The sequence below is a fragment of the Medicago sativa genome, chromosome 7, assembly GCF_051527215.1.
Source record: "Medicago sativa cultivar Bolivia chromosome 7, Bolivia_mono, whole genome shotgun sequence".
NCBI lineage: Eukaryota > Viridiplantae > Streptophyta > Magnoliopsida > Fabales > Fabaceae > Medicago > Medicago sativa.
This window is the reverse complement of record NC_140755.1, coordinates 68,284,736-68,306,317: the sequence shown is the minus strand read 5'-3', so window position 1 is coordinate 68,306,317 and position 21,582 is coordinate 68,284,736. Positions and strand designations below refer to the sequence as shown.

The following is a 21,582-nucleotide window of genomic DNA, read 5'->3' as shown; positions in this document are numbered from 1 at the left end:
TTAAGTAAATTTTTGTATTTTTTAATGAAATTGTGCAGAAATTTATGGAATGTTGTAAAAATCACTCCAAAAAAAAAAGAATTTTTTAACAAAACATGAATTAAATATGAATTTTTTACTGCCAAAAATATAAAAATTCATATTTAATTCATGTTTTGGTAAAAAAATTCTAAATTTTTTTGGGAGAGATCCTTATAATATTATACATTTTGCTGCAAAATTTTATTTATAAATATGAATTCTACATATGAGTTTACTTTAAACGAGGGACCAAAAGTAAAGATTGAAAATTTTATAGGGACTAAAAGTTGAAGGAAAATTTTAGAGGGACTAAAACGAAAAGTTGATATATTTATAGGGACTAAAAACATATTTAACCTAAAGTTTAAAAGACAAAAGTCATGCATTTGTGGCCCGTAAGCTCACACATTGTGTGATTCATATCATTCCTATTATTTAAATCTAAATAAAATGCATAATGAAAAATCCAAAACCTACCTTTTTTCTTTTATTTTTAAAAAAGACCTAAAATAAGACCTCAAAAGAAGACTAAATATTTATTTTTCTGACAAAGAAGACTAAGTATTTAGTTTTGGGAAATGTTAACCGGTGCCCCGGGGCATTGGTTAAGGAGTTATAAAAGGAAACATTTCCTTGGAATTTGTGTATTCTATGTTTTAAAAGTTAAAAAATTACTCTTTTCAATGCAAATTATAACTTTTATTTCTACTTTTAATTCCTTAACCAGTGCCCCCGAGGCACTGGTTAACAAGACCCGTTAGTTTTTCAAGTAAATGTGTAATTGATGTGGTATGGAAAATTGGTATATATTTAGTGAATATCTGGTTTTACTTTTAAATGGATCATAATTTATTTTAGTTGTGTTTTTGGTTACTTTCGAGTATAATTAATTTTGTCTCTGGAATTCTAACACATTTCCTTAATTACACATCATTACCTCTTTGATTTCCGACAAATAACAAATTTAATTGGCTGAGACCTTTTCTTGATAAAAAAAAAACTCTCTAGATAAATAGTAAAGCTCATTTATAATTCAACTTACTTTTTTTTTGGTAGATAGACGAAATGGCAAAGCCATTTTAAACTCACACACAAGTGGATTAATTCAACTTCTGGATCAGGGATGGCATCCGATGTAACAATTTCGATATTTTGTCAGTTGAGCTTGGACTTATGGATTAATTCAACTTACTTTTACATTGATATAGTTAAACATTGTTTTGGATTGGGTTTGTAGCCCATATCATCGACCTTACATATGAATGCCCCATTAATTGAGGAGTATTACTTTTCCCACCCTATGCCTTTCCTCGCGCGCCCTATTTTTTTCCAATTTTACCCCTGGTCCGGATTTCATATTCCGGAATGAATTGTTTGTATTTTTCAGATGATTCCGGATTTTAAAATCCGGAATAGTATTTTAGCAGAACTTTTGCAATTTTAAGCTCTACAATTCGTAAAATAAAATGCGAATAAAATAAAAAACAGAAATAAAAAGACAAACATAAAAACAACTCATTTTATTAATATATGAACAATACATTACAATAATTTTCAAGCTTTTTAAGCTTATTACATAAGATCCTAAATCTATTTCTAATCTCCTAAGAGCCTAATTCTAATCTCCTAAGAGCCTAACCACTGCTATGTGATATGACATAGCAGTAGCTTGGCTATTGGAGGAAAACCGGAGGAGGAGGGAAGAGGAGGGCGGGAAGAAGAAACAAATGCCCCTGAGGGAGGTGGGGGGTGCTCAGACTTACGCCCAGACAAGCGAAGCTAAGAACCACACTGACCCACATGACCCACAGGTGAACCGCCCTTCGTTGCAGCGCGATTCCATCCTCATTGAACGTTCATACAAACCCTGAAAGTTTTCAACGAGGCCCTTATCTATGAAAGGCCAACGATGGAAAACCATGGTTGTAGAAGGAAGAAGAGGAGGAAAGGGATGGTGTGAGAAATGGTGGGGTTTGGAAGGGTATTTATAGGGAAGGGTGGGTGAAAAATGGTTGGGAAACCATAAATGCAGTCAAAAAACATGGTAAAACACGTTTTTTTGACTTGACCACTGTCAAAAACGTGTGGTGCAGACCACCGGCCATGACACTGATGTGGTCCGGAAAATACAATCCGGAATGCACCTTTGGTTTCCGGAATATACTTTCCGGATTAATGCGATTATGGTGAACGAGGGAAAAGTTGGCACTTCTTTGTAGGGCTAAGGACATTCCGGAATGTATAATCCGGAATGATTCAGCACTTTTGAAAGAGAGCCATCAATGTGGGTTTGGACGGTTACAACCACTAACACGTTTTCATTGACTGTATTAATGACCTAGGACTTGTTTTAGGCTATAAATAGGCTTCCATCTTCAACAAATACCTTCATTCTTCACTTCACCTCTTTTCTTCCATTCTCTTCAAATTTTTTAAGTTTTGTAGGAGTGTTTGTGGTGTCATGGTCATTGTTGACTGTTCCTATGAACCCTGCAATTGCATTGCAGCTTGTGTGGGGTTCATATAACGGTCAATAGAGACCCTTAACATCAAAGAAAGACACAAAATATTCATATCGTTTTTGTTCGGATTTAATTTTCCGGAAATCTCTTCATCTCTTTTCTTCAATTTTCTTCAAATGTTTTTAGTTTTTTAGGGGTGTCAGTGGTGTCATGGTCATTATTGACCGTTCATATGAACCCTGCAATAACATTTCAGCTTGTGTGGGGTTCATATAACGGTTAACAGAGACCCTTGACATCAAAGAAAGACACAAAAAAGCGCACAACATCTGGTCCGGATTTTATGTTCCGGAAGTAACTAACAATCTGGTTCGGAAAACATAATCCGGATTAGGGGTATTTTTGGAATTTTTACAGGGCGCGCGAGAAGGCAGTAGGGTGGGAAAAGTAATACTCTTAATTGAGAGTTATCCTCGCACAAGACAACTTAGAAGGTCCGTAGAAAATAAACAAAATTAAAAAGAAAAATAGTCTTCAGTTCAAATGTTTGTATAGCTTTTCTTCTAACTTTTTAACCTTGATAATTTGTGTCTTTTTCCTTATTAACAAGTTTATGGTTAATGTGATACAAACTTCGAGCAACGGTCTTTCTATGAACAATGGAAGATGCTTGAGAAAGAAGTGATTGACCACAGGAGTCTTTCCTTTTTCTTTCCCTTGTGTTACTGAAGTGAATGGAGGTTGTTACTGACAAAGTTTATGATCGGCGATGGGACGATCCTTATGTACGTCGCACGCATGATGGTCTCTTAAAGTTGAAATATGCTGCTCTGAATTCAGTTGGTTTTCTCTTTGAGGTGATATTTTTCAACTTATACGCATGTTATTGAATATTTCTCGTTCCACTTATCATTTGGTCACTTCTAGTTTGTTGCCAATGCATCCAACTAAAATAGTTTGTCCTGTTTCTTTAGTTGCATTCGTTTCGATTCAAATGCGTAATGAAAATCTAAAATCTTCATAAGGTTCAGACCTTGAGCTTTATTCTCGAAAGATCATAGAGTGTGCTTGGGATGGTGATAGAAACAAATGGATATTCAAGTGAATCAGAACAGACAAGTCAACTTCCAATGACTTTAACACTTACAAGTCTCGGGCTATTTCGCCTTAGCTCTTGGCGTTCATCATTCTGGTCTAGCTCAATGATGAGATCTTAAAACTCATTTACCATTCTCTTATGATTTTAAATTTCATTTTTCTCTCTGATTCTGTATATCATTGTAGCTATCTACTCGATATACTACAGGTTATGCAAAGTATCATCATCCAAAGGTTCATCGTATCATGTAATTGGTTAGTTCTTAGTTAATGCAGTAATTGACATCACTCAAATTCAGGCCTAAAAGGCTGAAACCATTTCTTATGGTTATCTAGATGAATAGTTAGGTTTAGATTCTCTCAATGTATATTAACTTTATAATTTTCTTTGCTAAGTAGTGATTACAAATTGTTGAAAGGTTAGTTGTTTACTGGATTCAAGTTTCATTACATGAGTAATGTTATCAACACTCTCTTTTAAACACACCCTCTAATACTAACTCTCTTATTGGTTTAAATCATTGTGATTTGTGGGTCTACTACACTTTGAAAATTGAACCCACATAAAGTGACAGGACATACATTAGTACCTAAGGGAATGTAGAAAAGTGAGTGTTGATATCATTCCTCTTCCTTACATTGGCCAAAATAGCCCATATATGTGAATTTTAATTTGGGAAAGTACTAATAAGTTATTATGCATTTACCTCCGTAGTGTAAGCTATGTTGGGATGAACCAGTGTTTTAAAACTCGGACCGGTGATCGACCCGGTTAAGATGCTAGGTCACTGGTCTGGCCAATAAGTCATCGGTCGGACCCCATGACTATTGACCCGGACATTGATGAGAAATTCTAAAAAAAATTATACCTAAAACATTAATAAGTCCTAAAAAATTAATAACTTATGGTAAAAAAAAAGTATACTTATAAACTTACATACTATTATTCTACGTATATTATTTCTTTATCCTCATAAAAAATAGTAGTTCCTATCACATTTGCATTCTAATAATATCAATTTACTCTTCTTCTTCTCACTTTCTGATTTTGTGATTTAGGTTTTAGGTTAAATGAAAGGGGGTAAAACCAAATTTGATGGTTTTTTAGGAATAAATGACATATATGCAACGTGGAATAAAAAAAAATCAAAACTAAAAAAAATAATACATCATCGTGCCATATCAGCGCATTAATCCAGTCATATGACTTGAAGGGTGTACCAAAAATTGTTTTTACCCCAAAATATTTACTCCCATCAGACCAGTATTTAGCTTGAGCGAATTACTGATCAGATGGTTTGAGGATGCACCAAAATGTTTTAAGTGGGAATCAAGTTTTTTTCACGAGGGATATACCAACATTCGTCCAAATGACGGGGTAAAAGCCTATTAACTTTTTTTTTTTTCCCTAAGTATTCGTCCTTATTAGTGGGTGTCTTGGGGCACAAGGACGTGTGTAGTGTATATGCAATAGAAAAGAAACTGTCATGATTCCCACAGCGAAAGTGTACTTCCCATAACATTGGCAAATTCAACAAACTCCAAGTTTCACTCTCTCTCTCTCTCTCGGTAACCAACCCTATCAAACCCTTTTTCGCATTCATTTTCACATTATCATTATTCTTCATTTTCCCCTATTTTCTTGGCATTTCCGTTACATTGCATGTTTTCAAGATCGTATTTTTACTTTACTAAATTGATTATTTGAGGATTTTGCTATCTGGGTTCTCTTTGTTTTCTCATTAACATTTCTGGGTTGGTGATTTTTTTTTTCATTTTTTTTTATCCTTGTTGGGTGGTTTTCTGAAGAGAGTTTATGTTAACTGTTTTCTCTGTGGTTTCAAGTTTATAGATTGGTGTGAAAAGAGAAATGGGAAGGCTTTTCTTGATCAATCTTGAAGGAAACTTCTATAGTTGCAAGCATTGCCAGACACATTTTGCCCTTGTTGGTGATATCATTTCCAAGGTTTTTATTTTTCATTCTCTCAAACTTGATGATTATTTAATGTATATAAGTGCTTTTTTGTGATGTCTTTTACTTGTTGATCATGGTAAGAGAGATGTACCGAGTGAAAGAAAAATGGGTCATGTTGGGTTTATGGATTAGTGTCATTTCTATTGAGGAGTTGTTTGTGTGTGAAACATTTCCAATATTATAACAATTGGATAAGGATATGCACTGTGTTAGTGTTTTAAACTAGTTTTACACTGACGTCAAATGAAAATGAATGAGAACCCACAGTTTTACCACATCACCCGCTTTTTTGTCTGCATTTTTAAGAGTAACGGTATGATATGGAAGAGTTGAGGGTTCAATGGATGTCGGTGTAAAACTGATTTACACCGACAATATATACACATTAAACTCATAATAATTAGAGATTGAAGGACATGCAGTGTCAGGGTAAAGTTACTTTACACCGACAACCAACCAATATTTGCCAACACATCAAATAATTGTATAACTACCTTTTTTAGTTTTTTATTTGAAGTGTTGGGATGCTGTGATTTGTTGTCACTATAAACTAACTTTGCACTGACGGTGCATAACCTTTCATCTGTAATGATTATAGTCTTTTCTCACTAAATGGAGTCAATTGTATGGATCAAATAATGTCATGAAGTTCTATCATTAATCATCCCTAGAAACAGAACACTTACTACATTCAAATCCTTCTTAATGGTTTGGTTTCCTCTATCTAATTGTTCCTCCTTATTAGTGTTTCTATTAGCCTTCTCGATATGTGTCCAAACTCCAAACCACTTACAGCGAGTCTTTACCATCATTTCCTTAATAGGTGCTTCCCTAACGAAATCGATAATGCTTTCAATCCTATTCTATCTTGGCTTGTGAGTTCACATTTATTGTAACTCTTGCGTCTATTTGGATATAGTCCCAAATTCCATATACTTGTTGCTGTTTTACTTGTAGCTTTCAATAGTGCTTATTTATTTGATTCTCTAGTGTTTATGTATATGGCATCATCATGTTCTTGTATTTAGAACTTTTCCTTGTTGGTATCCATCCTTGTTCCTTGTTGTGCTGGGTTGATAATTTATTCTGTCATCATGGAAATCTTCAGCTGTAGAAGGATAATCTGTTTGATTAACTATATTTGCATTGGAGTAATAGTGTCGCTTGAAATTTCGTCATTTGTGAGTGCACTAGTTCATAATTGCAACAATGTCATTATAGTGTTATTTTTGTTCAGATCGAACGATGGTGTTTCTAACAAAGTTTCCTTGCGTAGATGATTTTGTTCATTCAATAATGATATTGGTTTACTTCTTCCTGAGGAAGTTTGTAATTTGTGCAAACAGGGCATGTCAATAAAGATAAGAATCAGAAACCAAAATGTACAAAATTTAAGATATCTTGTTTGAAAGATTTTTTCAAATAGACTATATTAAAACACTTGATAGTTATCGACCTTTGGTATTTTTTCCTAATTTGACTTTTCATCCATATTCAAATGGCCCTATTCCCATCAGAACTTGTTTCAAACCCTGGTTTCTGTCTCTGTCAGTGTATTCAAAATTCATTAATCGTGATCGTGAATTTCTTGGACTACAGTCTTTTCAATGGTTATCTGCATATGAATTGGAATTGAAATGTCCTGATTTGAAACTTTTTTGGTTAAAAAGTAAAATTTCTCTGAATTGATTACAGCATTTGCAAACTACACGTGTATGTTAAAAATCGGAACCTGCTGACAATCTAACCCTCGTTTTCTCTTAGTCTTTCCATTGCAGGTACGGAAGGGCTTATCTTTTTGACAAAGTGTAAGTGTTATTTGACTTTCTCACTGCCAAATTAATATAAACATTAGTAGGTGCCATTGTAGAACTGAAAACACCATTGTGTTAAATATTTAGCTTAGAATATCAGAGTAAAAAACAATATATAACCATGTTAGTATGTTACTTGTTAGCAGGATTACATCTAATATATAATGCATTTTCCCTCCGCTTATAGCACTGAAATGAAAGTTAATACTTATTCTATCAAAAAATAATACTGATATGTTTGCGGTATGTTTACGTACCAATCGTGCAATTGCTACTATTGGATGGCAGTAGAAACTCTATACCACCTTTAGACTTGGTTGTGTATGATGAGTCCTACAGATAACATCTCTTTAATCTATGTTATGACAGTGTGAATGTCACCGTTGGAGAGAAAGAAGAACGGATGATGATCACAGGAATGCACACTGTCGTCGACATATTCTGTGTTACATGTGGGTCCATTGTTGGGTGGAAATATGTAAGGACCAGTTATTGAATATAATGATTTGAGATTTATTTGTTTACCTGTATTTATATATTTTATTTTGTTTTTAGGAGGCTGCTTATGAGAAGGGTCAGAAGTACAAAGAAGGAAAGTTTATCCTTGAAAGGTAATCAGTTAATTAACAATGTTTAGGCCTAATTGTTAGCTTTTAATTTAGCATTTTGTCTCTCGAGTTATTAACGTGGGTAGCAGAGTTGTCAATCACCAATCGCGAAATATAATTCCTCGACATAGCAGACTATAGCGCCGCTACAACCGCTATTTGACAACATTTTGTACTAATTAGCGTATCGCGGAACAATAGTGATCCATTCATATTCTGTTATGCTATAGTACTCCTATCGCCTCTACTTAACACCACTGGTTCGTGTAAATGCGGATAGGAGAAGGAATCATTCATTATTCCATATTTTGATTAGATTATGTGCTTTATATTGTGTAGGTATAAGGTGATGGGGCCTGGTGGAAGCCTCTACTCGCCTGATCAAGAAGATGCTGAAGAGTGAAGATGCTTGATTTTCTTACTTCAGGATCATTTCATTCTGAATTGTACATTCTTTATGCGTCATTATGTAGTTAAAATCTGCTATTTTGGAACTGGTATATTTGCAAGACCACTCAGATAGAATTTTGAAAACTGCTAGTGTTAGCTACTTCAATTGGGAATCAGCATTTGTTTTTGCATCTGTCATACTCATATCTTCAGCCACACCTTACTCACCTGCATAATTCTGCACCTTTTTTCTTGTCACACTTAAAAATCTACTTTTCATTCCATAAGCCACATCAGTAATATTAGATATTAAGCTTGTGTTATCAATACGTTAGATAGGTTTGTTGCTAATTGTATCTTCTAACCCGAAGAAATAATCACACAATTATACAAGTATAATGAAAGATAAAAATTGTCCCTTTTAAGCAACAAAAATCAAAGTTTTGGTTATAGATTTGGTTGTCCTAGTGGTATATGTGTTTGTCTTAAATCAAAGTTTAGTGATTGATTAATTTATTGCATTTTTGGTAACTTTTTAGGGTTTTCTCCTGATAAAAATCTGAATGAGTTTTATGAAAATTATTTTAGATAGAAAAATAAATAATGAATCAAGGAAATTACTAAGAAGAACATATTTAGTGTATATAAAACATTGTGGCGTTACATGAGTGCTTCAGGGATGTTAAATATATCCACCGGAATCTGTTTAAGGTGTTCCAATATGCATTTGTGTATCCTTTCAGGACAGCAGAAAATCTTTGATGATGTAATCCAAGGTTCATGGTTTTTTTAGGTGTCTTGAGACCCTACCAATAACTTGTCAATTCTCATTACTAGGTCTACTGATAAACCTGCACAACCGTCCCTCGACATTAGACAATGTCGAGTCTAATGCAATCAGTGGCATACTAAGGCTGCAAATGATGCCTGCATATTTTGATTGTCTCACCCTTTCACCTGTGTTCTTGAATATTTTTACACTTGGATCATATGGCGTATAGGGAGGTTTGCAGTTAGTCAAAGTAATTATATTTTCTCAAGATATCTCAACGTAGTGAGGTTGATTAAGGAAATTCCTTTTTATGACCTGGGAATTTTAATACCCATAATTACATTAGATTCTCCAAAGTCTTTCACATCAAAATTGTTAGACAATAATGATTTCACATCATTTACAGTATGAATATTTGAACCAAATATGAGTGAGTCGTCGTCTACATAGATACATATGATTGTACAACTGTTATCATCATATTTATAATAATGCATTTATCACTTTCATTCACCTTGAACCCATTTGTTATCATTAGGTTGTCAAAATCATCATGCCATTACTTAGAGGTTTGCTTCAAACCATACAAAGACTTACCTAACTTGCAGACCTTAGTTTCTTGCTCATGGATTACAAAACATTCAGGTTGTTCCATATAGGTTTCTTCTTCCAGCTCACCATTTAGAAAAACGATTTTAACATCCATTTGGTGTACTTCCAAATTACGAATAGCAACAGAAGTGATTAGTACCCTAATAGATGTTATCCTTGTGACTGGAGAAAAAGTGTCGAATACATCTATATTTTCTCTTTGCCTAAAATCATTGGCTACAAGGAGAGCCTTGTATTAATCAATCAACAACTCCATCGAGTGTTAGTTTCTTTTTCAAAATCTATTTACAACCTATCAGTTTGCAACTAGGGGGCAAGTATATCAAATGTCGGGTCTTCTTAGACTCTAGAGAATCCATCTCATCATTTATGACCTTTTGCCATAGATCAACATCCAAGGAAGACGACGCTTCTTAAAGACTAGTTGAATCCTTTTCTATTGTATAGACCATGTAATCAAGTCCATACTCTTTAGCAAATCGTGCTCTATTGCCTCTTCAAGGTTCTGCTACATCTAGTTTGATGTTCTGATCATTGCTTCTGATTGCTGAAATCTGATCAGTTGCAATGTCTCCACTTGTGACCCCATTATTTATTGATTTAAATGGGGTTTTATTTTCATAGGAATCAACATCGTATGATTATATGATCATTTTAGCATTTAGATAATAAAACCTAAATGACTTATATGTCAAATAACTTAAATATACACTAGTTTTATGTGAGATGTATTTTTATTGTGTAAATTTTTTCCAAGCGAAAGAAATTGTATATATTAAAATAAAAAGGAAATACAAAGACTCGGGGGTAAAAACCCGTTCCAATAAATTCACACACCTTAACGGGTATTGCAGATAGTGCTAAAATATACAAAATTGGAACAAACTAAAACATGTAATAAACAAACAACTCTAACAGGTATAAAACAAGATCCGAAGAAAATGAGCACCAATCACGAGCACAACCTAGGAAACCGTGTACATGCATGAAACTTGATTGCAAAAAAATAATATGGTGTGTGAACGTTCACAATCACCAATTTATAGACGAGCCTAAAAAAACTGAAACCAGATCTTGAAAACTGTCAAATGAACCGTCCCCCAAGACTTAAGCATCCACTAACCAATAACCCACTGTGACCAAAGCGACAATAACAAGCATCAACGACCACTAAACAAACTGAAACACAAAAAAACATCTGTTGCGCCAAGCTAAAGCCATTTCGATCCAGAAAAGTTTAAATCCAATCTGAAAGAAGGAAACTAACAATTGCATGAACAAACTGAACAACAATACGACCTATATTGTCTAGATTGTGAAACTTAGAATCCCAACAAACAAAGTCCACTGAATATGGTGGTGTGGGCTGCATAGATGATGATGCTTCACTTTAAACTCTTAACGCATTATGAAGCAATTTGAACCGACCAAAACCATGTTCCACAAACCAAACGAAAGTCATATCGAAAAAGGATAGATCGAATCCGACGAATGAGGAGAAGCGTAGCGAACAACCCCTAAAAGGGAGAAAATAATTATGAACCCAAATGCGAGAATTACCACACCTAGAAACGCTACAACGAATCCTCATGCGAGATACACCACATCAAACCATGGTTACATCACGCCACCATGAAACCATGGTGACGCAACCTTGATAGTCGATCACACCACCACGAAACCATTGTTACATCAGTAACAAGTGGTTTGGACTTTGGATTGTAGTGGACAGTGGTGAAGTGTGATGGAATAAATCAACTTTTAATTTGGTTTAAAATAATAATTTTTTATTAATTTTTTTAAAGTATGTTAGTTCCCGGTGCTTGACACGGATATCATAGAATCCGAACATCACATATTATATTTATTTACACCCAGTAAAAATCTAACATTTGTTTTTTTAGGGAAAAAATCTAACATTTGTTGTTGTGCACTGGATACCAATTTCAAAGACTGATTATTAACATACAACTAATTTATAAAAAAAAAACTAATATTTTAGTTTTTATGATAATATATAATATATTATTGTTGCAAATATTAATATACCGTACCTTGGCAAAATTTTATTGTTATATTAAGGGTGTGTTTGGATTGAGGGTTTAGGAGGGGAAGGGAGGGGAGGGTTTACTTTTCATTTTTAAATTATGAACTATATAACATGTTTTTCTAAAATACATTAATTGTGATTTAAGTATTATATGATTTTTTTTTGACAAGGTATTATATGACTGATTATCATGTTAATATGTTAACATTTTAAAAAACATATTATAGTGTCCGTAATCATTCTATATATAAAAGTTGTCCCAAGCCAATATTGAAGCCCTAATTTTAACCTAAACCTAGGGATTAAATTTCCTGTTTTAACCCTCACATAAACCTAACAAATTTTCCTCTCTTTCTCTCACGCGTTTCTTCTCCAACCCTCTCCCCCCAATTCTCTCTCCCTTTTCTCTCACAGTCACACCCATTCTCTGAACCTAATTTACTACCATCGATAGCAGTTCTCCGCCGTACACGCACCATCGCCTGTGGCCATTTAACCTCCGCCGCAACCGTATCTGAATCCGACACAACAGTTTCTTCCTGCTCACATCAGAACCTCTGTTTTTCTCTCTCATTTTCGCTCTTCTATCGCAATAGTTGTTGCTCTTCTCCTCTCTCAATCGCTGCTTTTGCTTCTTTTCTTCATCCTCATCTCCTCCAGTTCCGTCTACCTCCCCGAAAACCGCTGCAAGAACTGTGAGTTGAGAAAGTGATCATACCCTGAAGAGAATCACACATCAAATACAGTCATGAAATCCTCTGCATCTTGATTTGTTGGTTTCCATTTCTCCAGGTACTAAATCGATCACATTCAGTTGCATGTCTGTTAATTTCTAAAATTAAAAAAAAATTTGGGTTTGTTTCTGTCTCATTCAAATTGACAGTAAATTATTTAAATTTGTATTTTTGTGGTTTTATTGGGTAAACAATGGTGTTGTTGAGAATGAAAAGTGGTAAAAATAATGACAGGATTTTGTTTAATTAAAAGAAATTGATAAAGGATGTTGAAGATATGAATAAATCTATGTAATTTGACAGAAACACTTCAAGGATGGTGGATGCATTTGTTAATGTGAAATTTCTTATGTTTTGACAGGTTGTGAATATCACTGTTTGTAGAATTTCCTTTGTTGCTGTGACGATTTGGTTCCGACCATTCAGGTAATGCATTTGTTTCTCTTATGATGTGTAATTGAGTGTTGTGCCACTTTTGTAAACCTCAATTCAGTTTCTTCATCAACTCTCGCACGACACCGGAAGTCCCTTATATTGTGTCTTTTATAGTTTGTACTGTTATCGTGTCTTTTATTTTATTAATTTTATTAATGTACGAGTCACTTATTCCATTGAATGATGGTCAATGAAGAATGCAAGTATTATTAGCAGGAATGACCTTTTTTGAGTTGTTGCTTTTTTCCAGAATGCAAATAATGCATGATACTGTCATTTATTTGAGTTTGTTTGTTTCTGTTTATTCTCATTAAAGGGCATATGTTCAGTTCTATCCAAATATGATATTGTTGGTTAAAAGAGTGAGCAATTACATGTTCACTTCACTGTTGTGGTTTTTATGAATCTAGCCATCTGAGACACTCATTCTCTTCTTTCCTTAGATTACATAATCTAGCCAGTCTCATTTAGGCCATGTTTTCGCCACATGTAGTTCCTTGGGGTAGCTTTCCCATTATAACTTCTTTTTTCCAAAGTAGTTTAACTTAGCTTTGAATGTACACATCAATGAAACTTTGGAATTTTAAGATTCCTGAATAATTTTGTCGCTTTATGTATGTCTGTCAAAATCTTAAAACTCTCTAACTATGATATTACCGGATGAGTTCCAGCTCAAATTGGATCTGAATTCCTATGATTTTTCCTTTAAAGATGCGTTTTAAGTGGTTAGACTCAATTGCTTACAAAACTATCACTGTACAGTTGCATTACTCTTTTCTAATTATGCGTAGTCAAGCCATTATTATACACACTGCTCAAACACGACTTTATTTTGAGACTTGAATTCCTGTATTTCTTTCTTTTTAGTTCATGCGCAGTGTATCTTTATAAGTTGTAGATTGATCAGCTTTTGACAGCTGAGATTTAGATTGAGACTTCCATCTATGCGTCAAATTTCTTCTCCACATTAGATTATGTATTTTCCATTGACAAGATGCTGTAGTTAAGCAAAAGTAATCCAATGTCTCCAGCACACCAGTGACAATATATCCCTCCTCTATTCAAAATCATTCTTTTATATGACTAATTCAGATTGTTTTCTAACTTATAATATGAAATTTTATATATTTATTCTGAATTTCTTATTAAACTGTTATCAACAGCATAAAGTGGAATCAAATGAAGTTGAATGGTGGGGCTGAGCAGCCAAAAAGAGGTGGTAATTGGGTTCAAAACCAGGAAGCGGTTGAGCCGCCATCTCACCGCAGCCCCAAACTAATCAATAGACCACCGTGAACGATTTTGGTGACATAGAATTGTTCTGCTTGGTCCATCAATCCCTCTATCATGTAAGCCACATTCCCCTTAAACTATCCTATTCTTTTCAACTTTTAACATTTTATATCAGATAACACAGCGCTTATATTGCTCTATGAATAGAGTAATTATACTTAACATATGAAATTATAGACTATGAATATTTTTGCTTCAGTATCATTTGTAAGTGTTATCTCACTACTGCTTCCTTTTCTCTCCAATCAGATTTTGTTCCAGCAGAAAATGAAGAGTCGTGTTAGTTCTAATAACGAGCTTTCCAAAGTAGTATTTTCATTTTTGGAAGACTTTAAATGAAATCCATCCAAGCTTGAGTGATTCATCAAATAGTGCACCATAAAGCATTATCAAGGACACTCTTTGAGCAGTCAAACTGGGGGTGCTCATTCATTGAAGCAGGAAAACAACAAAGGCTATAAAAGGTGACTTTTTATGATGTAGATGAAATACTATGAGCGAAATTATACATGTGGCTGCATGTTTATTATTGTGTTTCACTGTTGCTATAGCAAGTAGTACAAGTGGATCATCTCATTTGATACATCATTTGTCCGCACATCAAATGATCACTTTTAAAGTTTGCCGACATTGTTTTATATATTTGTCTTTCAGCCCTGCATTTTGTGCTCACTCATAAAACATTGAACCTCATTTCACATTTGCCTCTCATTAATTCCGACAGCTACTTTGTACACCCTCATCTTCTTAACAGCGGCTAGGAGGTGGTGTTCTCCGACTATCTCTGCCACCACTAAAATCCAAACCAAACCAATTACCAAGAGAAGCTTCACCACCACCATGCTCACAAATGGATGACATAGAGTTTTGTCAAAAGACTATCTAACCCTAGCATTCCATGCAAGTTCATTTGCAAGTCCTTTAAATCATGTGTATCCTTAGCTATTTTCTATTTTGAGGTCTGCGTATTATTTTTTTCATTTATAAATGCAAAAACATGATATATGTAATGAGCTCTATACTGAGTTTGTTTTTGTTTATTTTACGTGCCTTCAAATGTATGAAACGTCACTTTGTTGAAAAAAATTGTATTTAGTCTTATCTAAGTGTCTGTGATCATGTGTTTTTTGTTGGTTTTGTTGGCTATTGGCTTTGCATGTGCACTTTGAGCTGGATATTTTTAGCTCATCGGTTTTTGCCTGCTTCAAACAACAATTGCTTTGGTGATTTTATCTGGTGTTTCTTTTGTACTAGATGTATCAAATTAATTTTTGATTTGTGCAATATCTTTCTTCATACAGGATCTTGAAAGTCCTCTCCTCCTCCCTTTATATATATTGTCAAACTGCATTACCTTTTTATACATTCGATTGCTTTGTTGTTTGTTACAGTTGAACCCAAAAATCAATTGCAAGGATTGAATGTTTGAACTATTTTGTAAAAGTAAAGTCTTAGCAGTTAAAAGTAACTTGACTAGGACTCAAAATAGAAGATGTCTTCTTGAAGTAGTTTTGGATTGAAGGCGAAATATCACAGCTTTTACCTGTAAAATCATGCTGCAAGGGAGCTGGTCAGGATGTTACTTTACTATTTAAAGGAATTTTGCAAGTTTGGTGCCGCTTTTTTACATTGTCATGGAGCTGATTCAATTGTAGAAATTAACTCATTATAGGCTTATGGCAAGGGTTGAAAGGCATGTTCTAGGAGTAGTGAAGCTTTGCCTCAAATATCATTAATGGATTGTTCAGTCTATGTTGCAGTAAATGGTGGATAACACTTAATTATGAAAGGATGGTCTCTAGATAAGGCATTGAAGGTTATGCAGAATCTTGCTCCTGCTGCTTAATCTTTTATAGAAACAGTACTGTTGCAAGTTTTATGAAACAATTATTGTTATTACTAATAATTTATGGTAGACAAGTATCACAATGACTTTTACCAAATCACCTTTTTAATGTTTATTATTGTTTTATTTATGTTTAATTTTGCATCTCTCATATGTTTGATTTAATGTTTACGGGAACTTATCCGATACTTGGTTTTAAATTTTTACATTATATCATAGTTGAATATGTTGAATCATCAAGTTTGGTTAAATTTGGTTTTTAAAACCTTTTTTTTGAAGAGGATGAGAATTCAAAACAATACGAGAGTTGTATAATTAATTGCAATGATAATGTTTAAAAAAAAACAACGATTATTTTTTTCCTTATTGCTGAGATTAATTTAATCTTTCTGTTTGCTTTCTCTGAAACTATTTTCTTATTAATGTGATGCAAAAGTTGCACATGCTTCTTATCATGGCAACGTACTATCTTTAAGAGAATTTCTAACATTGTTATTATGTTTTGCTATTGGATTCCAACACAAATATGTCATATATGAAAATTAGTAATTTGTAATTGAAAACGACAATTTTTTGTCCAAAATAAAAAACGACAAATTTTAACCAAAAAAAACGATAAATTTTAACGATAAAAATATGTCATGTGAATGATCCTTTTAAAAAAAAAAGCATGTCAATGAAGGTTGACTCAGTTGACTCGCCCGCAAGGTTGTGGGTTCAACTTTTGTTGTCAATATAAAAACCTCTTTGGTGTGTGATTAGTACTTTATATTTATATTGATGTATTGTGGCTATTAGCAACTAATTACATACCTAATGTGACCATCATGCGTTTAATTTATCATATTTCACATCATATGAACTGTGAAGTGCATTGTTTCAACCGTAACAAATAGACCTATTCATATAAACATGTTATATAATGGTGTAACTTATTTGTGTATGTTTTAGCTGATAGGACCCGTGCGGAGCACGGGTCGGTGGTCTAGTTTAAAAATGAAAAGCAAACCCTCCCCTCCCTTCCCCTCCTAAACCCTCCATCCAAACACACCCTAAACATAATAAATAAGTTTAACAATGAGAATATTTTATACTAAGAATATATTTTATAATTTCAAACTCAAAAACCTTAATTCTTATATACAATATATAGATATTTCAACAAATATAAACAACATTATGATAATAACTTTTTTTATGTTGAATTCAGTTTATAATTATACTTATAACTTTGATTTAAAATATCAAGATTCTCTTCCCAACAAACTGGAGGGTTAAAATAAATTACTCACTTTCCATAAAAAAAAAAAAAAAAAAAACACTTTAAATACTCACTAGTTACTGCATTAGAGAATCTTTGCCCCAAATATAGAATAGTCCTTAAATTAGTGGGTGTCTTGGGGCACAAGGAAGAAACTTCCCATATTTCACTCTCTCTCGGTAACTGACGCCATCAAACCCTATTTTCTTGGCATTTCCGTTACATTGTATGCTTTCAAGATCGTATTTTACTTTACCAATTTGATTATTTGAGGATTATGCTATCTGGGTTCTCTTTATTTTCTCATTAACATTTCTGGGTTGCTGATTTTTTTTATGTTAACTGTTTTTTTTGTGGTTTCAAGTTGATAGATTGGTGTAAAAGGAGAAATGGAAAGACTTTTCAAAAACCTTAATCTTGAAGGAAACTTCTATAGCTGCAAGCAGTGCCAGACTCATTTTGCTCTTGTTGATGATATTATTTGCAAGGTTTTTATTTTCCATTCTCTTAAACTTGATAAATTTGATATTAATTAAGGTTTTTCTAGATGATTATTAATGTATATAAGTGCTTTTTTGTGATGTCTTTTACTTGTTGTTTATGTGTGAAACATTTCCAATATTAACATTTAATATGAAATCTCTAATCAAATATATCATATACTATAACAATTGGATAAGGATATGCACTATTTTAGTGTTTCAAACTAGTTTTACACTGACATCGAATGAAAAATGAATGACAAGCCACTGTGTTACACCGACAATGTATGCACATTTAACTCAATAGTACTTACAGCTTTCAATAGTAATTATTTATTTGATTCTTTAGTGTTTATGTATATGGCAACGTCATGTTCTGTATTTGGAATTTTACCTTGTTGGTATCCATCCTTGTTTCTTATTGTGCTGGGTTGATAATTTATTATGTCATCATGTAAATCTTCAGATATAGAAGGATAATCTGTTTGATTAATTATACTGTCATTGGAGTAATAAAGTGTCGATTGAAGTTACGTCATTGCGAGTGCACTAGTTCATAATTGCAACAATGTCATTATAGTGTTATTTTTGTTCAGATCGAATGATGGTGTTTCTAAGAAAGAAGTCTCCTTGCGCAGATGATTTTGTTCATTCAATAATGATATCAGTTTACTTCGCAAACAGGGCATGTCAATAAAGATGTCATGTTTGAAAGATTTTTTCAAATAGACGATATTAAAACACTTGTTAGTTATTGACCCTCGGTCTTTTTTCCTAATATGACTTTTCATCCATATTCGAACGGCCCTATTCCCATCAGAACTTGTTTCAAACCCGGGTTTCTGTCACTGTCAGTGTATTCAAAATTCATTAATCGTGAATTTCTTGGACTACAGTCTTTTCAGTGGTTATCTGAATATGAATTGGAATTGGATGTCCTGATTTGAAAGTTTTTTGGTTAAAAAGTAAATGTTCTCTGCATTGATTACGTTAAAAATCAGAACCTGCTGACAATCTAACCCTTGTTTTCTCTTAGACTTTCCATTGCAGGGATGGAAAGGCTTATCTTTTTGACAAAGTGTAAGTGTTATTTGACTTTCTCACTGCTAAATTAACATAAACATTAGTAGGTGCCATTGTAGAACTGCAAACACCATTGTGTTAAATATTTAGCTTAGAATATCAGAGTAAAATACTTCTGCCAAATATATGATCGCTAGTATGTTACTTGTTATCAGGATTACATCTAAAATATAAATGTATTTTCCTACCTCTTTTGGCACAGAAATGAAAATTAATACTTATTCTATCCAAAAACAATAATACCTATATGTTTGCAGTACGTTTACGTACCAATCGTGCAATTGCTACTGTTGGATGGCATTAGAAATAACATCTTTTTAATCCATGTTATGACAGTGTGAATGTCACCAACGGAGAGAAAGAAGAACGGATGATGATCACAGGATTGCATACTGTCGTCGACATATTCTGTGTTACATGTGGGTCCAATGTTGGGTGGAAATATGTAAGGACCAGTTCTTGAATCTCATGGTTTGTGATTTATTTGTTTACCTGTATTTATATATTTTATTTTGTTTTTAGGAGGCTGCTTATGAGCAGAGTCAGAAGTACAAAGAAGGAAAGTTTATCCTTGTAAGGTAATCAGTTAATTTAGCTTTTTGTCTCTTGAGTTATTAGGTGGCAGTGTTGTCAATCACTGATTGCGAAAATAATTCCCCGACATAGCAGAGTATAGCGCCGCTACAGCCGCTATTTGACAACATTTTGTACTAATTAGCGTATCGTAGAACAATAGCGATCTGTTCATATTCTGTTATGCTATAGTGCTCCTATAGCCTCTACTTAACAACACTGGTTGGTGGCAATGCGGATAGGAGAAGTAATCATTCATTATTCCACATTTTGATTAGATCGTGTACTTTATATTGTGTAGGTGTAAGGTTATGGGGCCTGATTGAAGCCTCTACTTGGCTGATCAAGAAGATGCTGAAGAGTGAAGATGCTTGATGGGACCATTTCATTTTGAATTGTACATCCTTTATGCTTCATCATGTAGTTAAAATCTGCTATTTTGGAACTGGTATATTTGCAAGACCACTAAGATAGAATTTTGAAAACTGCTAGTGTTAGCTACTTCAATTGGGAATCAGCTTTTGTTTTTGCCTCTGTCATATCTTCAGCCACACCTTACTCACCTGCATAATTCTGCACCTTTTTTCTTGTCACACTTAAAAATCTACACTTCATTCCATAAGCCACATCAGTAATATCCCCGTTTGGATTGAGCTTATGAAAAAGAGCTTATGCAAATAAATAAGTTTTTATCTTAATTCATAAGTTCTCACTAACGAAAATCGTACCTTCATAAGTTGTTTTTTCATAAACTACATTAACAAGCTTATAAATAATACATAAAAGCGTATTTATTTGCATAAGTTGTTTTGCATAAGCTCTAAAATAAGCTAATCCAAACAGGCCTATTAAGCTTGTGGTATCGATGCTTTAGATAGGTTTGTAGCTGATTATATCTTCTAACCCGAAGAAATAATCACAGAATTATACAAGTATAATGAAAGATAAAAGATTGTCCCCTTTAAGCAACAAAAACCTAAGATTTGGTTGTCCTAGTGGTATATGTGCTTGTCTTAAAATCAAAGTTTAGTGCATATTTGGTAACTTTTTAGGGGTTTCTCCTGACAAAAATCTGAATGAGTTTTATGAAAATAATTTTAGATAGAAAAATAAATTGAGATTACTGGCTATGCAAAACTTTTATGTTCATACATCTCATCTAATTATAATAATGTCACTTGTCATATTAGTTTCTATGACATGTTCACAAATATTTAGATTGTGTAGATTGTGATATGTTATTTCAATCATATGTAAAGAAGTTTTACATTATAAATTAATTCCAAAAAATAATTCAAATATACTACACTTCTTAATAATATCATACAAAAGCAACCAATTGATATTAGTAATATATATACCAGAGGCATAGATGTGGCATGAGCACTAATTCTAGTAAGTTATTTCATCCCTGCAGTCTTTAACTCAAGCATTCACACAACTAGGAGATTTGTGGTTGTTTGATCAAGATCTGGGCCGTTCGATCTAGATCGGACAGTCACTATTCTCTGACTGCATAAATGCATGCAGTGATAGGAAATCCAAGCTCAACAAAATATGTGTTCAAGCTATACCATGATATGATATGTTGCCATCGTTGCTAAAATGGTCATTGTCCACATTAAATTCTTTGGAGGGAAAAAGCCAGAAAGGTTTGTTTCATGACACCAAAAAAAAACAACTGGGTTTCTAACTCGCATATTTGATGAATCTGCATATGTTTGTCTTCAACGATAAGGGAAGATAGGAATTTATGTACCCAGAATGAAATATAAACAAAAATATTAGTCGAAAAATCGATGCATGTGGATTAAATTTTTAACCACATATATGATATATCAACTTTTAACTATTATTTTTGCTAATATTTCATTACGGAGGGAGTACAACCAGGGGCGGATGCATGTAGGAGCAATGTGGGACTATAGCTCCACATGCTTTTCCCCTTTTTTTTTTTTTTTTTTTTTTAAATATACCCTCCGGTCATTATTATAAGCAAAAGTTTACACTTTAGGTTCATTCAACAATTAATGATATATATGGTCTTTGTTGTAGGTCACATACATCATTCAA

General features: G+C 33.5%; 2 protein-coding genes and 1 long non-coding RNA gene across 5 annotated transcripts; all 3 read left to right on the top strand.

Moving 5' to 3' along the window:
• The first annotated feature begins 5,055 nt into the window (after positions 1-5,055).
• Positions 5,056-8,559, top strand: LOC146907985 (protein yippee-like At3g08990). Of its 3 annotated transcripts, none has more exons than XM_085726834.1 (6): positions 5,056-5,150; positions 5,434-5,547; positions 7,321-7,364; positions 7,740-7,848; positions 7,926-7,981; positions 8,318-8,559. In XM_085726834.1, the coding sequence occupies exons 2-6, from the start codon at positions 5,452-5,454 to the stop codon at positions 8,379-8,381; spliced, it is 369 nt and encodes a 122-aa protein (XP_085582960.1). In that variant the 5' UTR covers positions 5,056-5,150; positions 5,434-5,451; the 3' UTR covers positions 8,382-8,559. The 3 variants fall into 3 exon arrangements, with proteins under 3 accessions (XP_085582960.1, XP_085582961.1, XP_085582959.1); XM_085726835.1 differs by lacking the exon at positions 5,056-5,150 and adding an exon at positions 5,175-5,336; XM_085726833.1 differs by lacking the exon at positions 5,056-5,150 and adding an exon at positions 5,175-5,336 and having other exon boundaries at positions 5,427-5,547.
• Positions 8,560-12,673: 4,114 nt separating this feature from the next.
• On the top strand, positions 12,674-16,247 carry LOC146907984 (uncharacterized). Its single transcript, XR_015019141.1, has 4 exons — positions 12,674-12,962; positions 14,135-14,320; positions 14,514-14,728; positions 15,656-16,247. It is a non-coding gene; the product is annotated as an uncharacterized LOC146907984 (long non-coding RNA).
• A 959-nt stretch (positions 16,248-17,206) lies between these two features.
• LOC146907983 (protein yippee-like At3g08990) lies at positions 17,207-20,026 on the top strand. Its single transcript, XM_085726836.1, has 5 exons — positions 17,207-17,859; positions 18,890-18,933; positions 19,273-19,381; positions 19,459-19,514; positions 19,811-20,026. The coding sequence occupies exons 1-5, from the start codon at positions 17,761-17,763 to the stop codon at positions 19,833-19,835; spliced, it is 333 nt and encodes a 110-aa protein (XP_085582962.1). The 5' UTR covers positions 17,207-17,760; the 3' UTR covers positions 19,836-20,026.
• The last annotated feature ends 1,556 nt before the right edge of the window (positions 20,027-21,582 follow it).

Coding starts and splice junctions, on each gene's coding strand:
- LOC146907985 (XM_085726834.1), top strand. CDS start 5,452: ATGGGAAGGCTTTTCTTGATCAATCTTGAAGGAAACTTCTATAGTTGC. Junction 7,365..7,739: donor GCTTATCTTTTTGACAAAGT/GTAAGTGTTATT, acceptor ATGTTATGACAG/TGTGAATGTCACCGTTGGAG. Junction 7,982..8,317: donor GGAAAGTTTATCCTTGAAAG/GTAATCAGTTAA, acceptor TATATTGTGTAG/GTATAAGGTGATGGGGCCTG.
- LOC146907983 (XM_085726836.1), top strand. CDS start 17,761: ATGGAAAGACTTTTCAAAAACCTTAATCTTGAAGGAAACTTCTATAGC. Junction 17,860..18,889: donor TTGATGATATTATTTGCAAG/GTTTTTATTTTC, acceptor GTTTTCTCTTAG/ACTTTCCATTGCAGGGATGG. Junction 19,515..19,810: donor GGAAAGTTTATCCTTGTAAG/GTAATCAGTTAA, acceptor TATATTGTGTAG/GTGTAAGGTTATGGGGCCTG.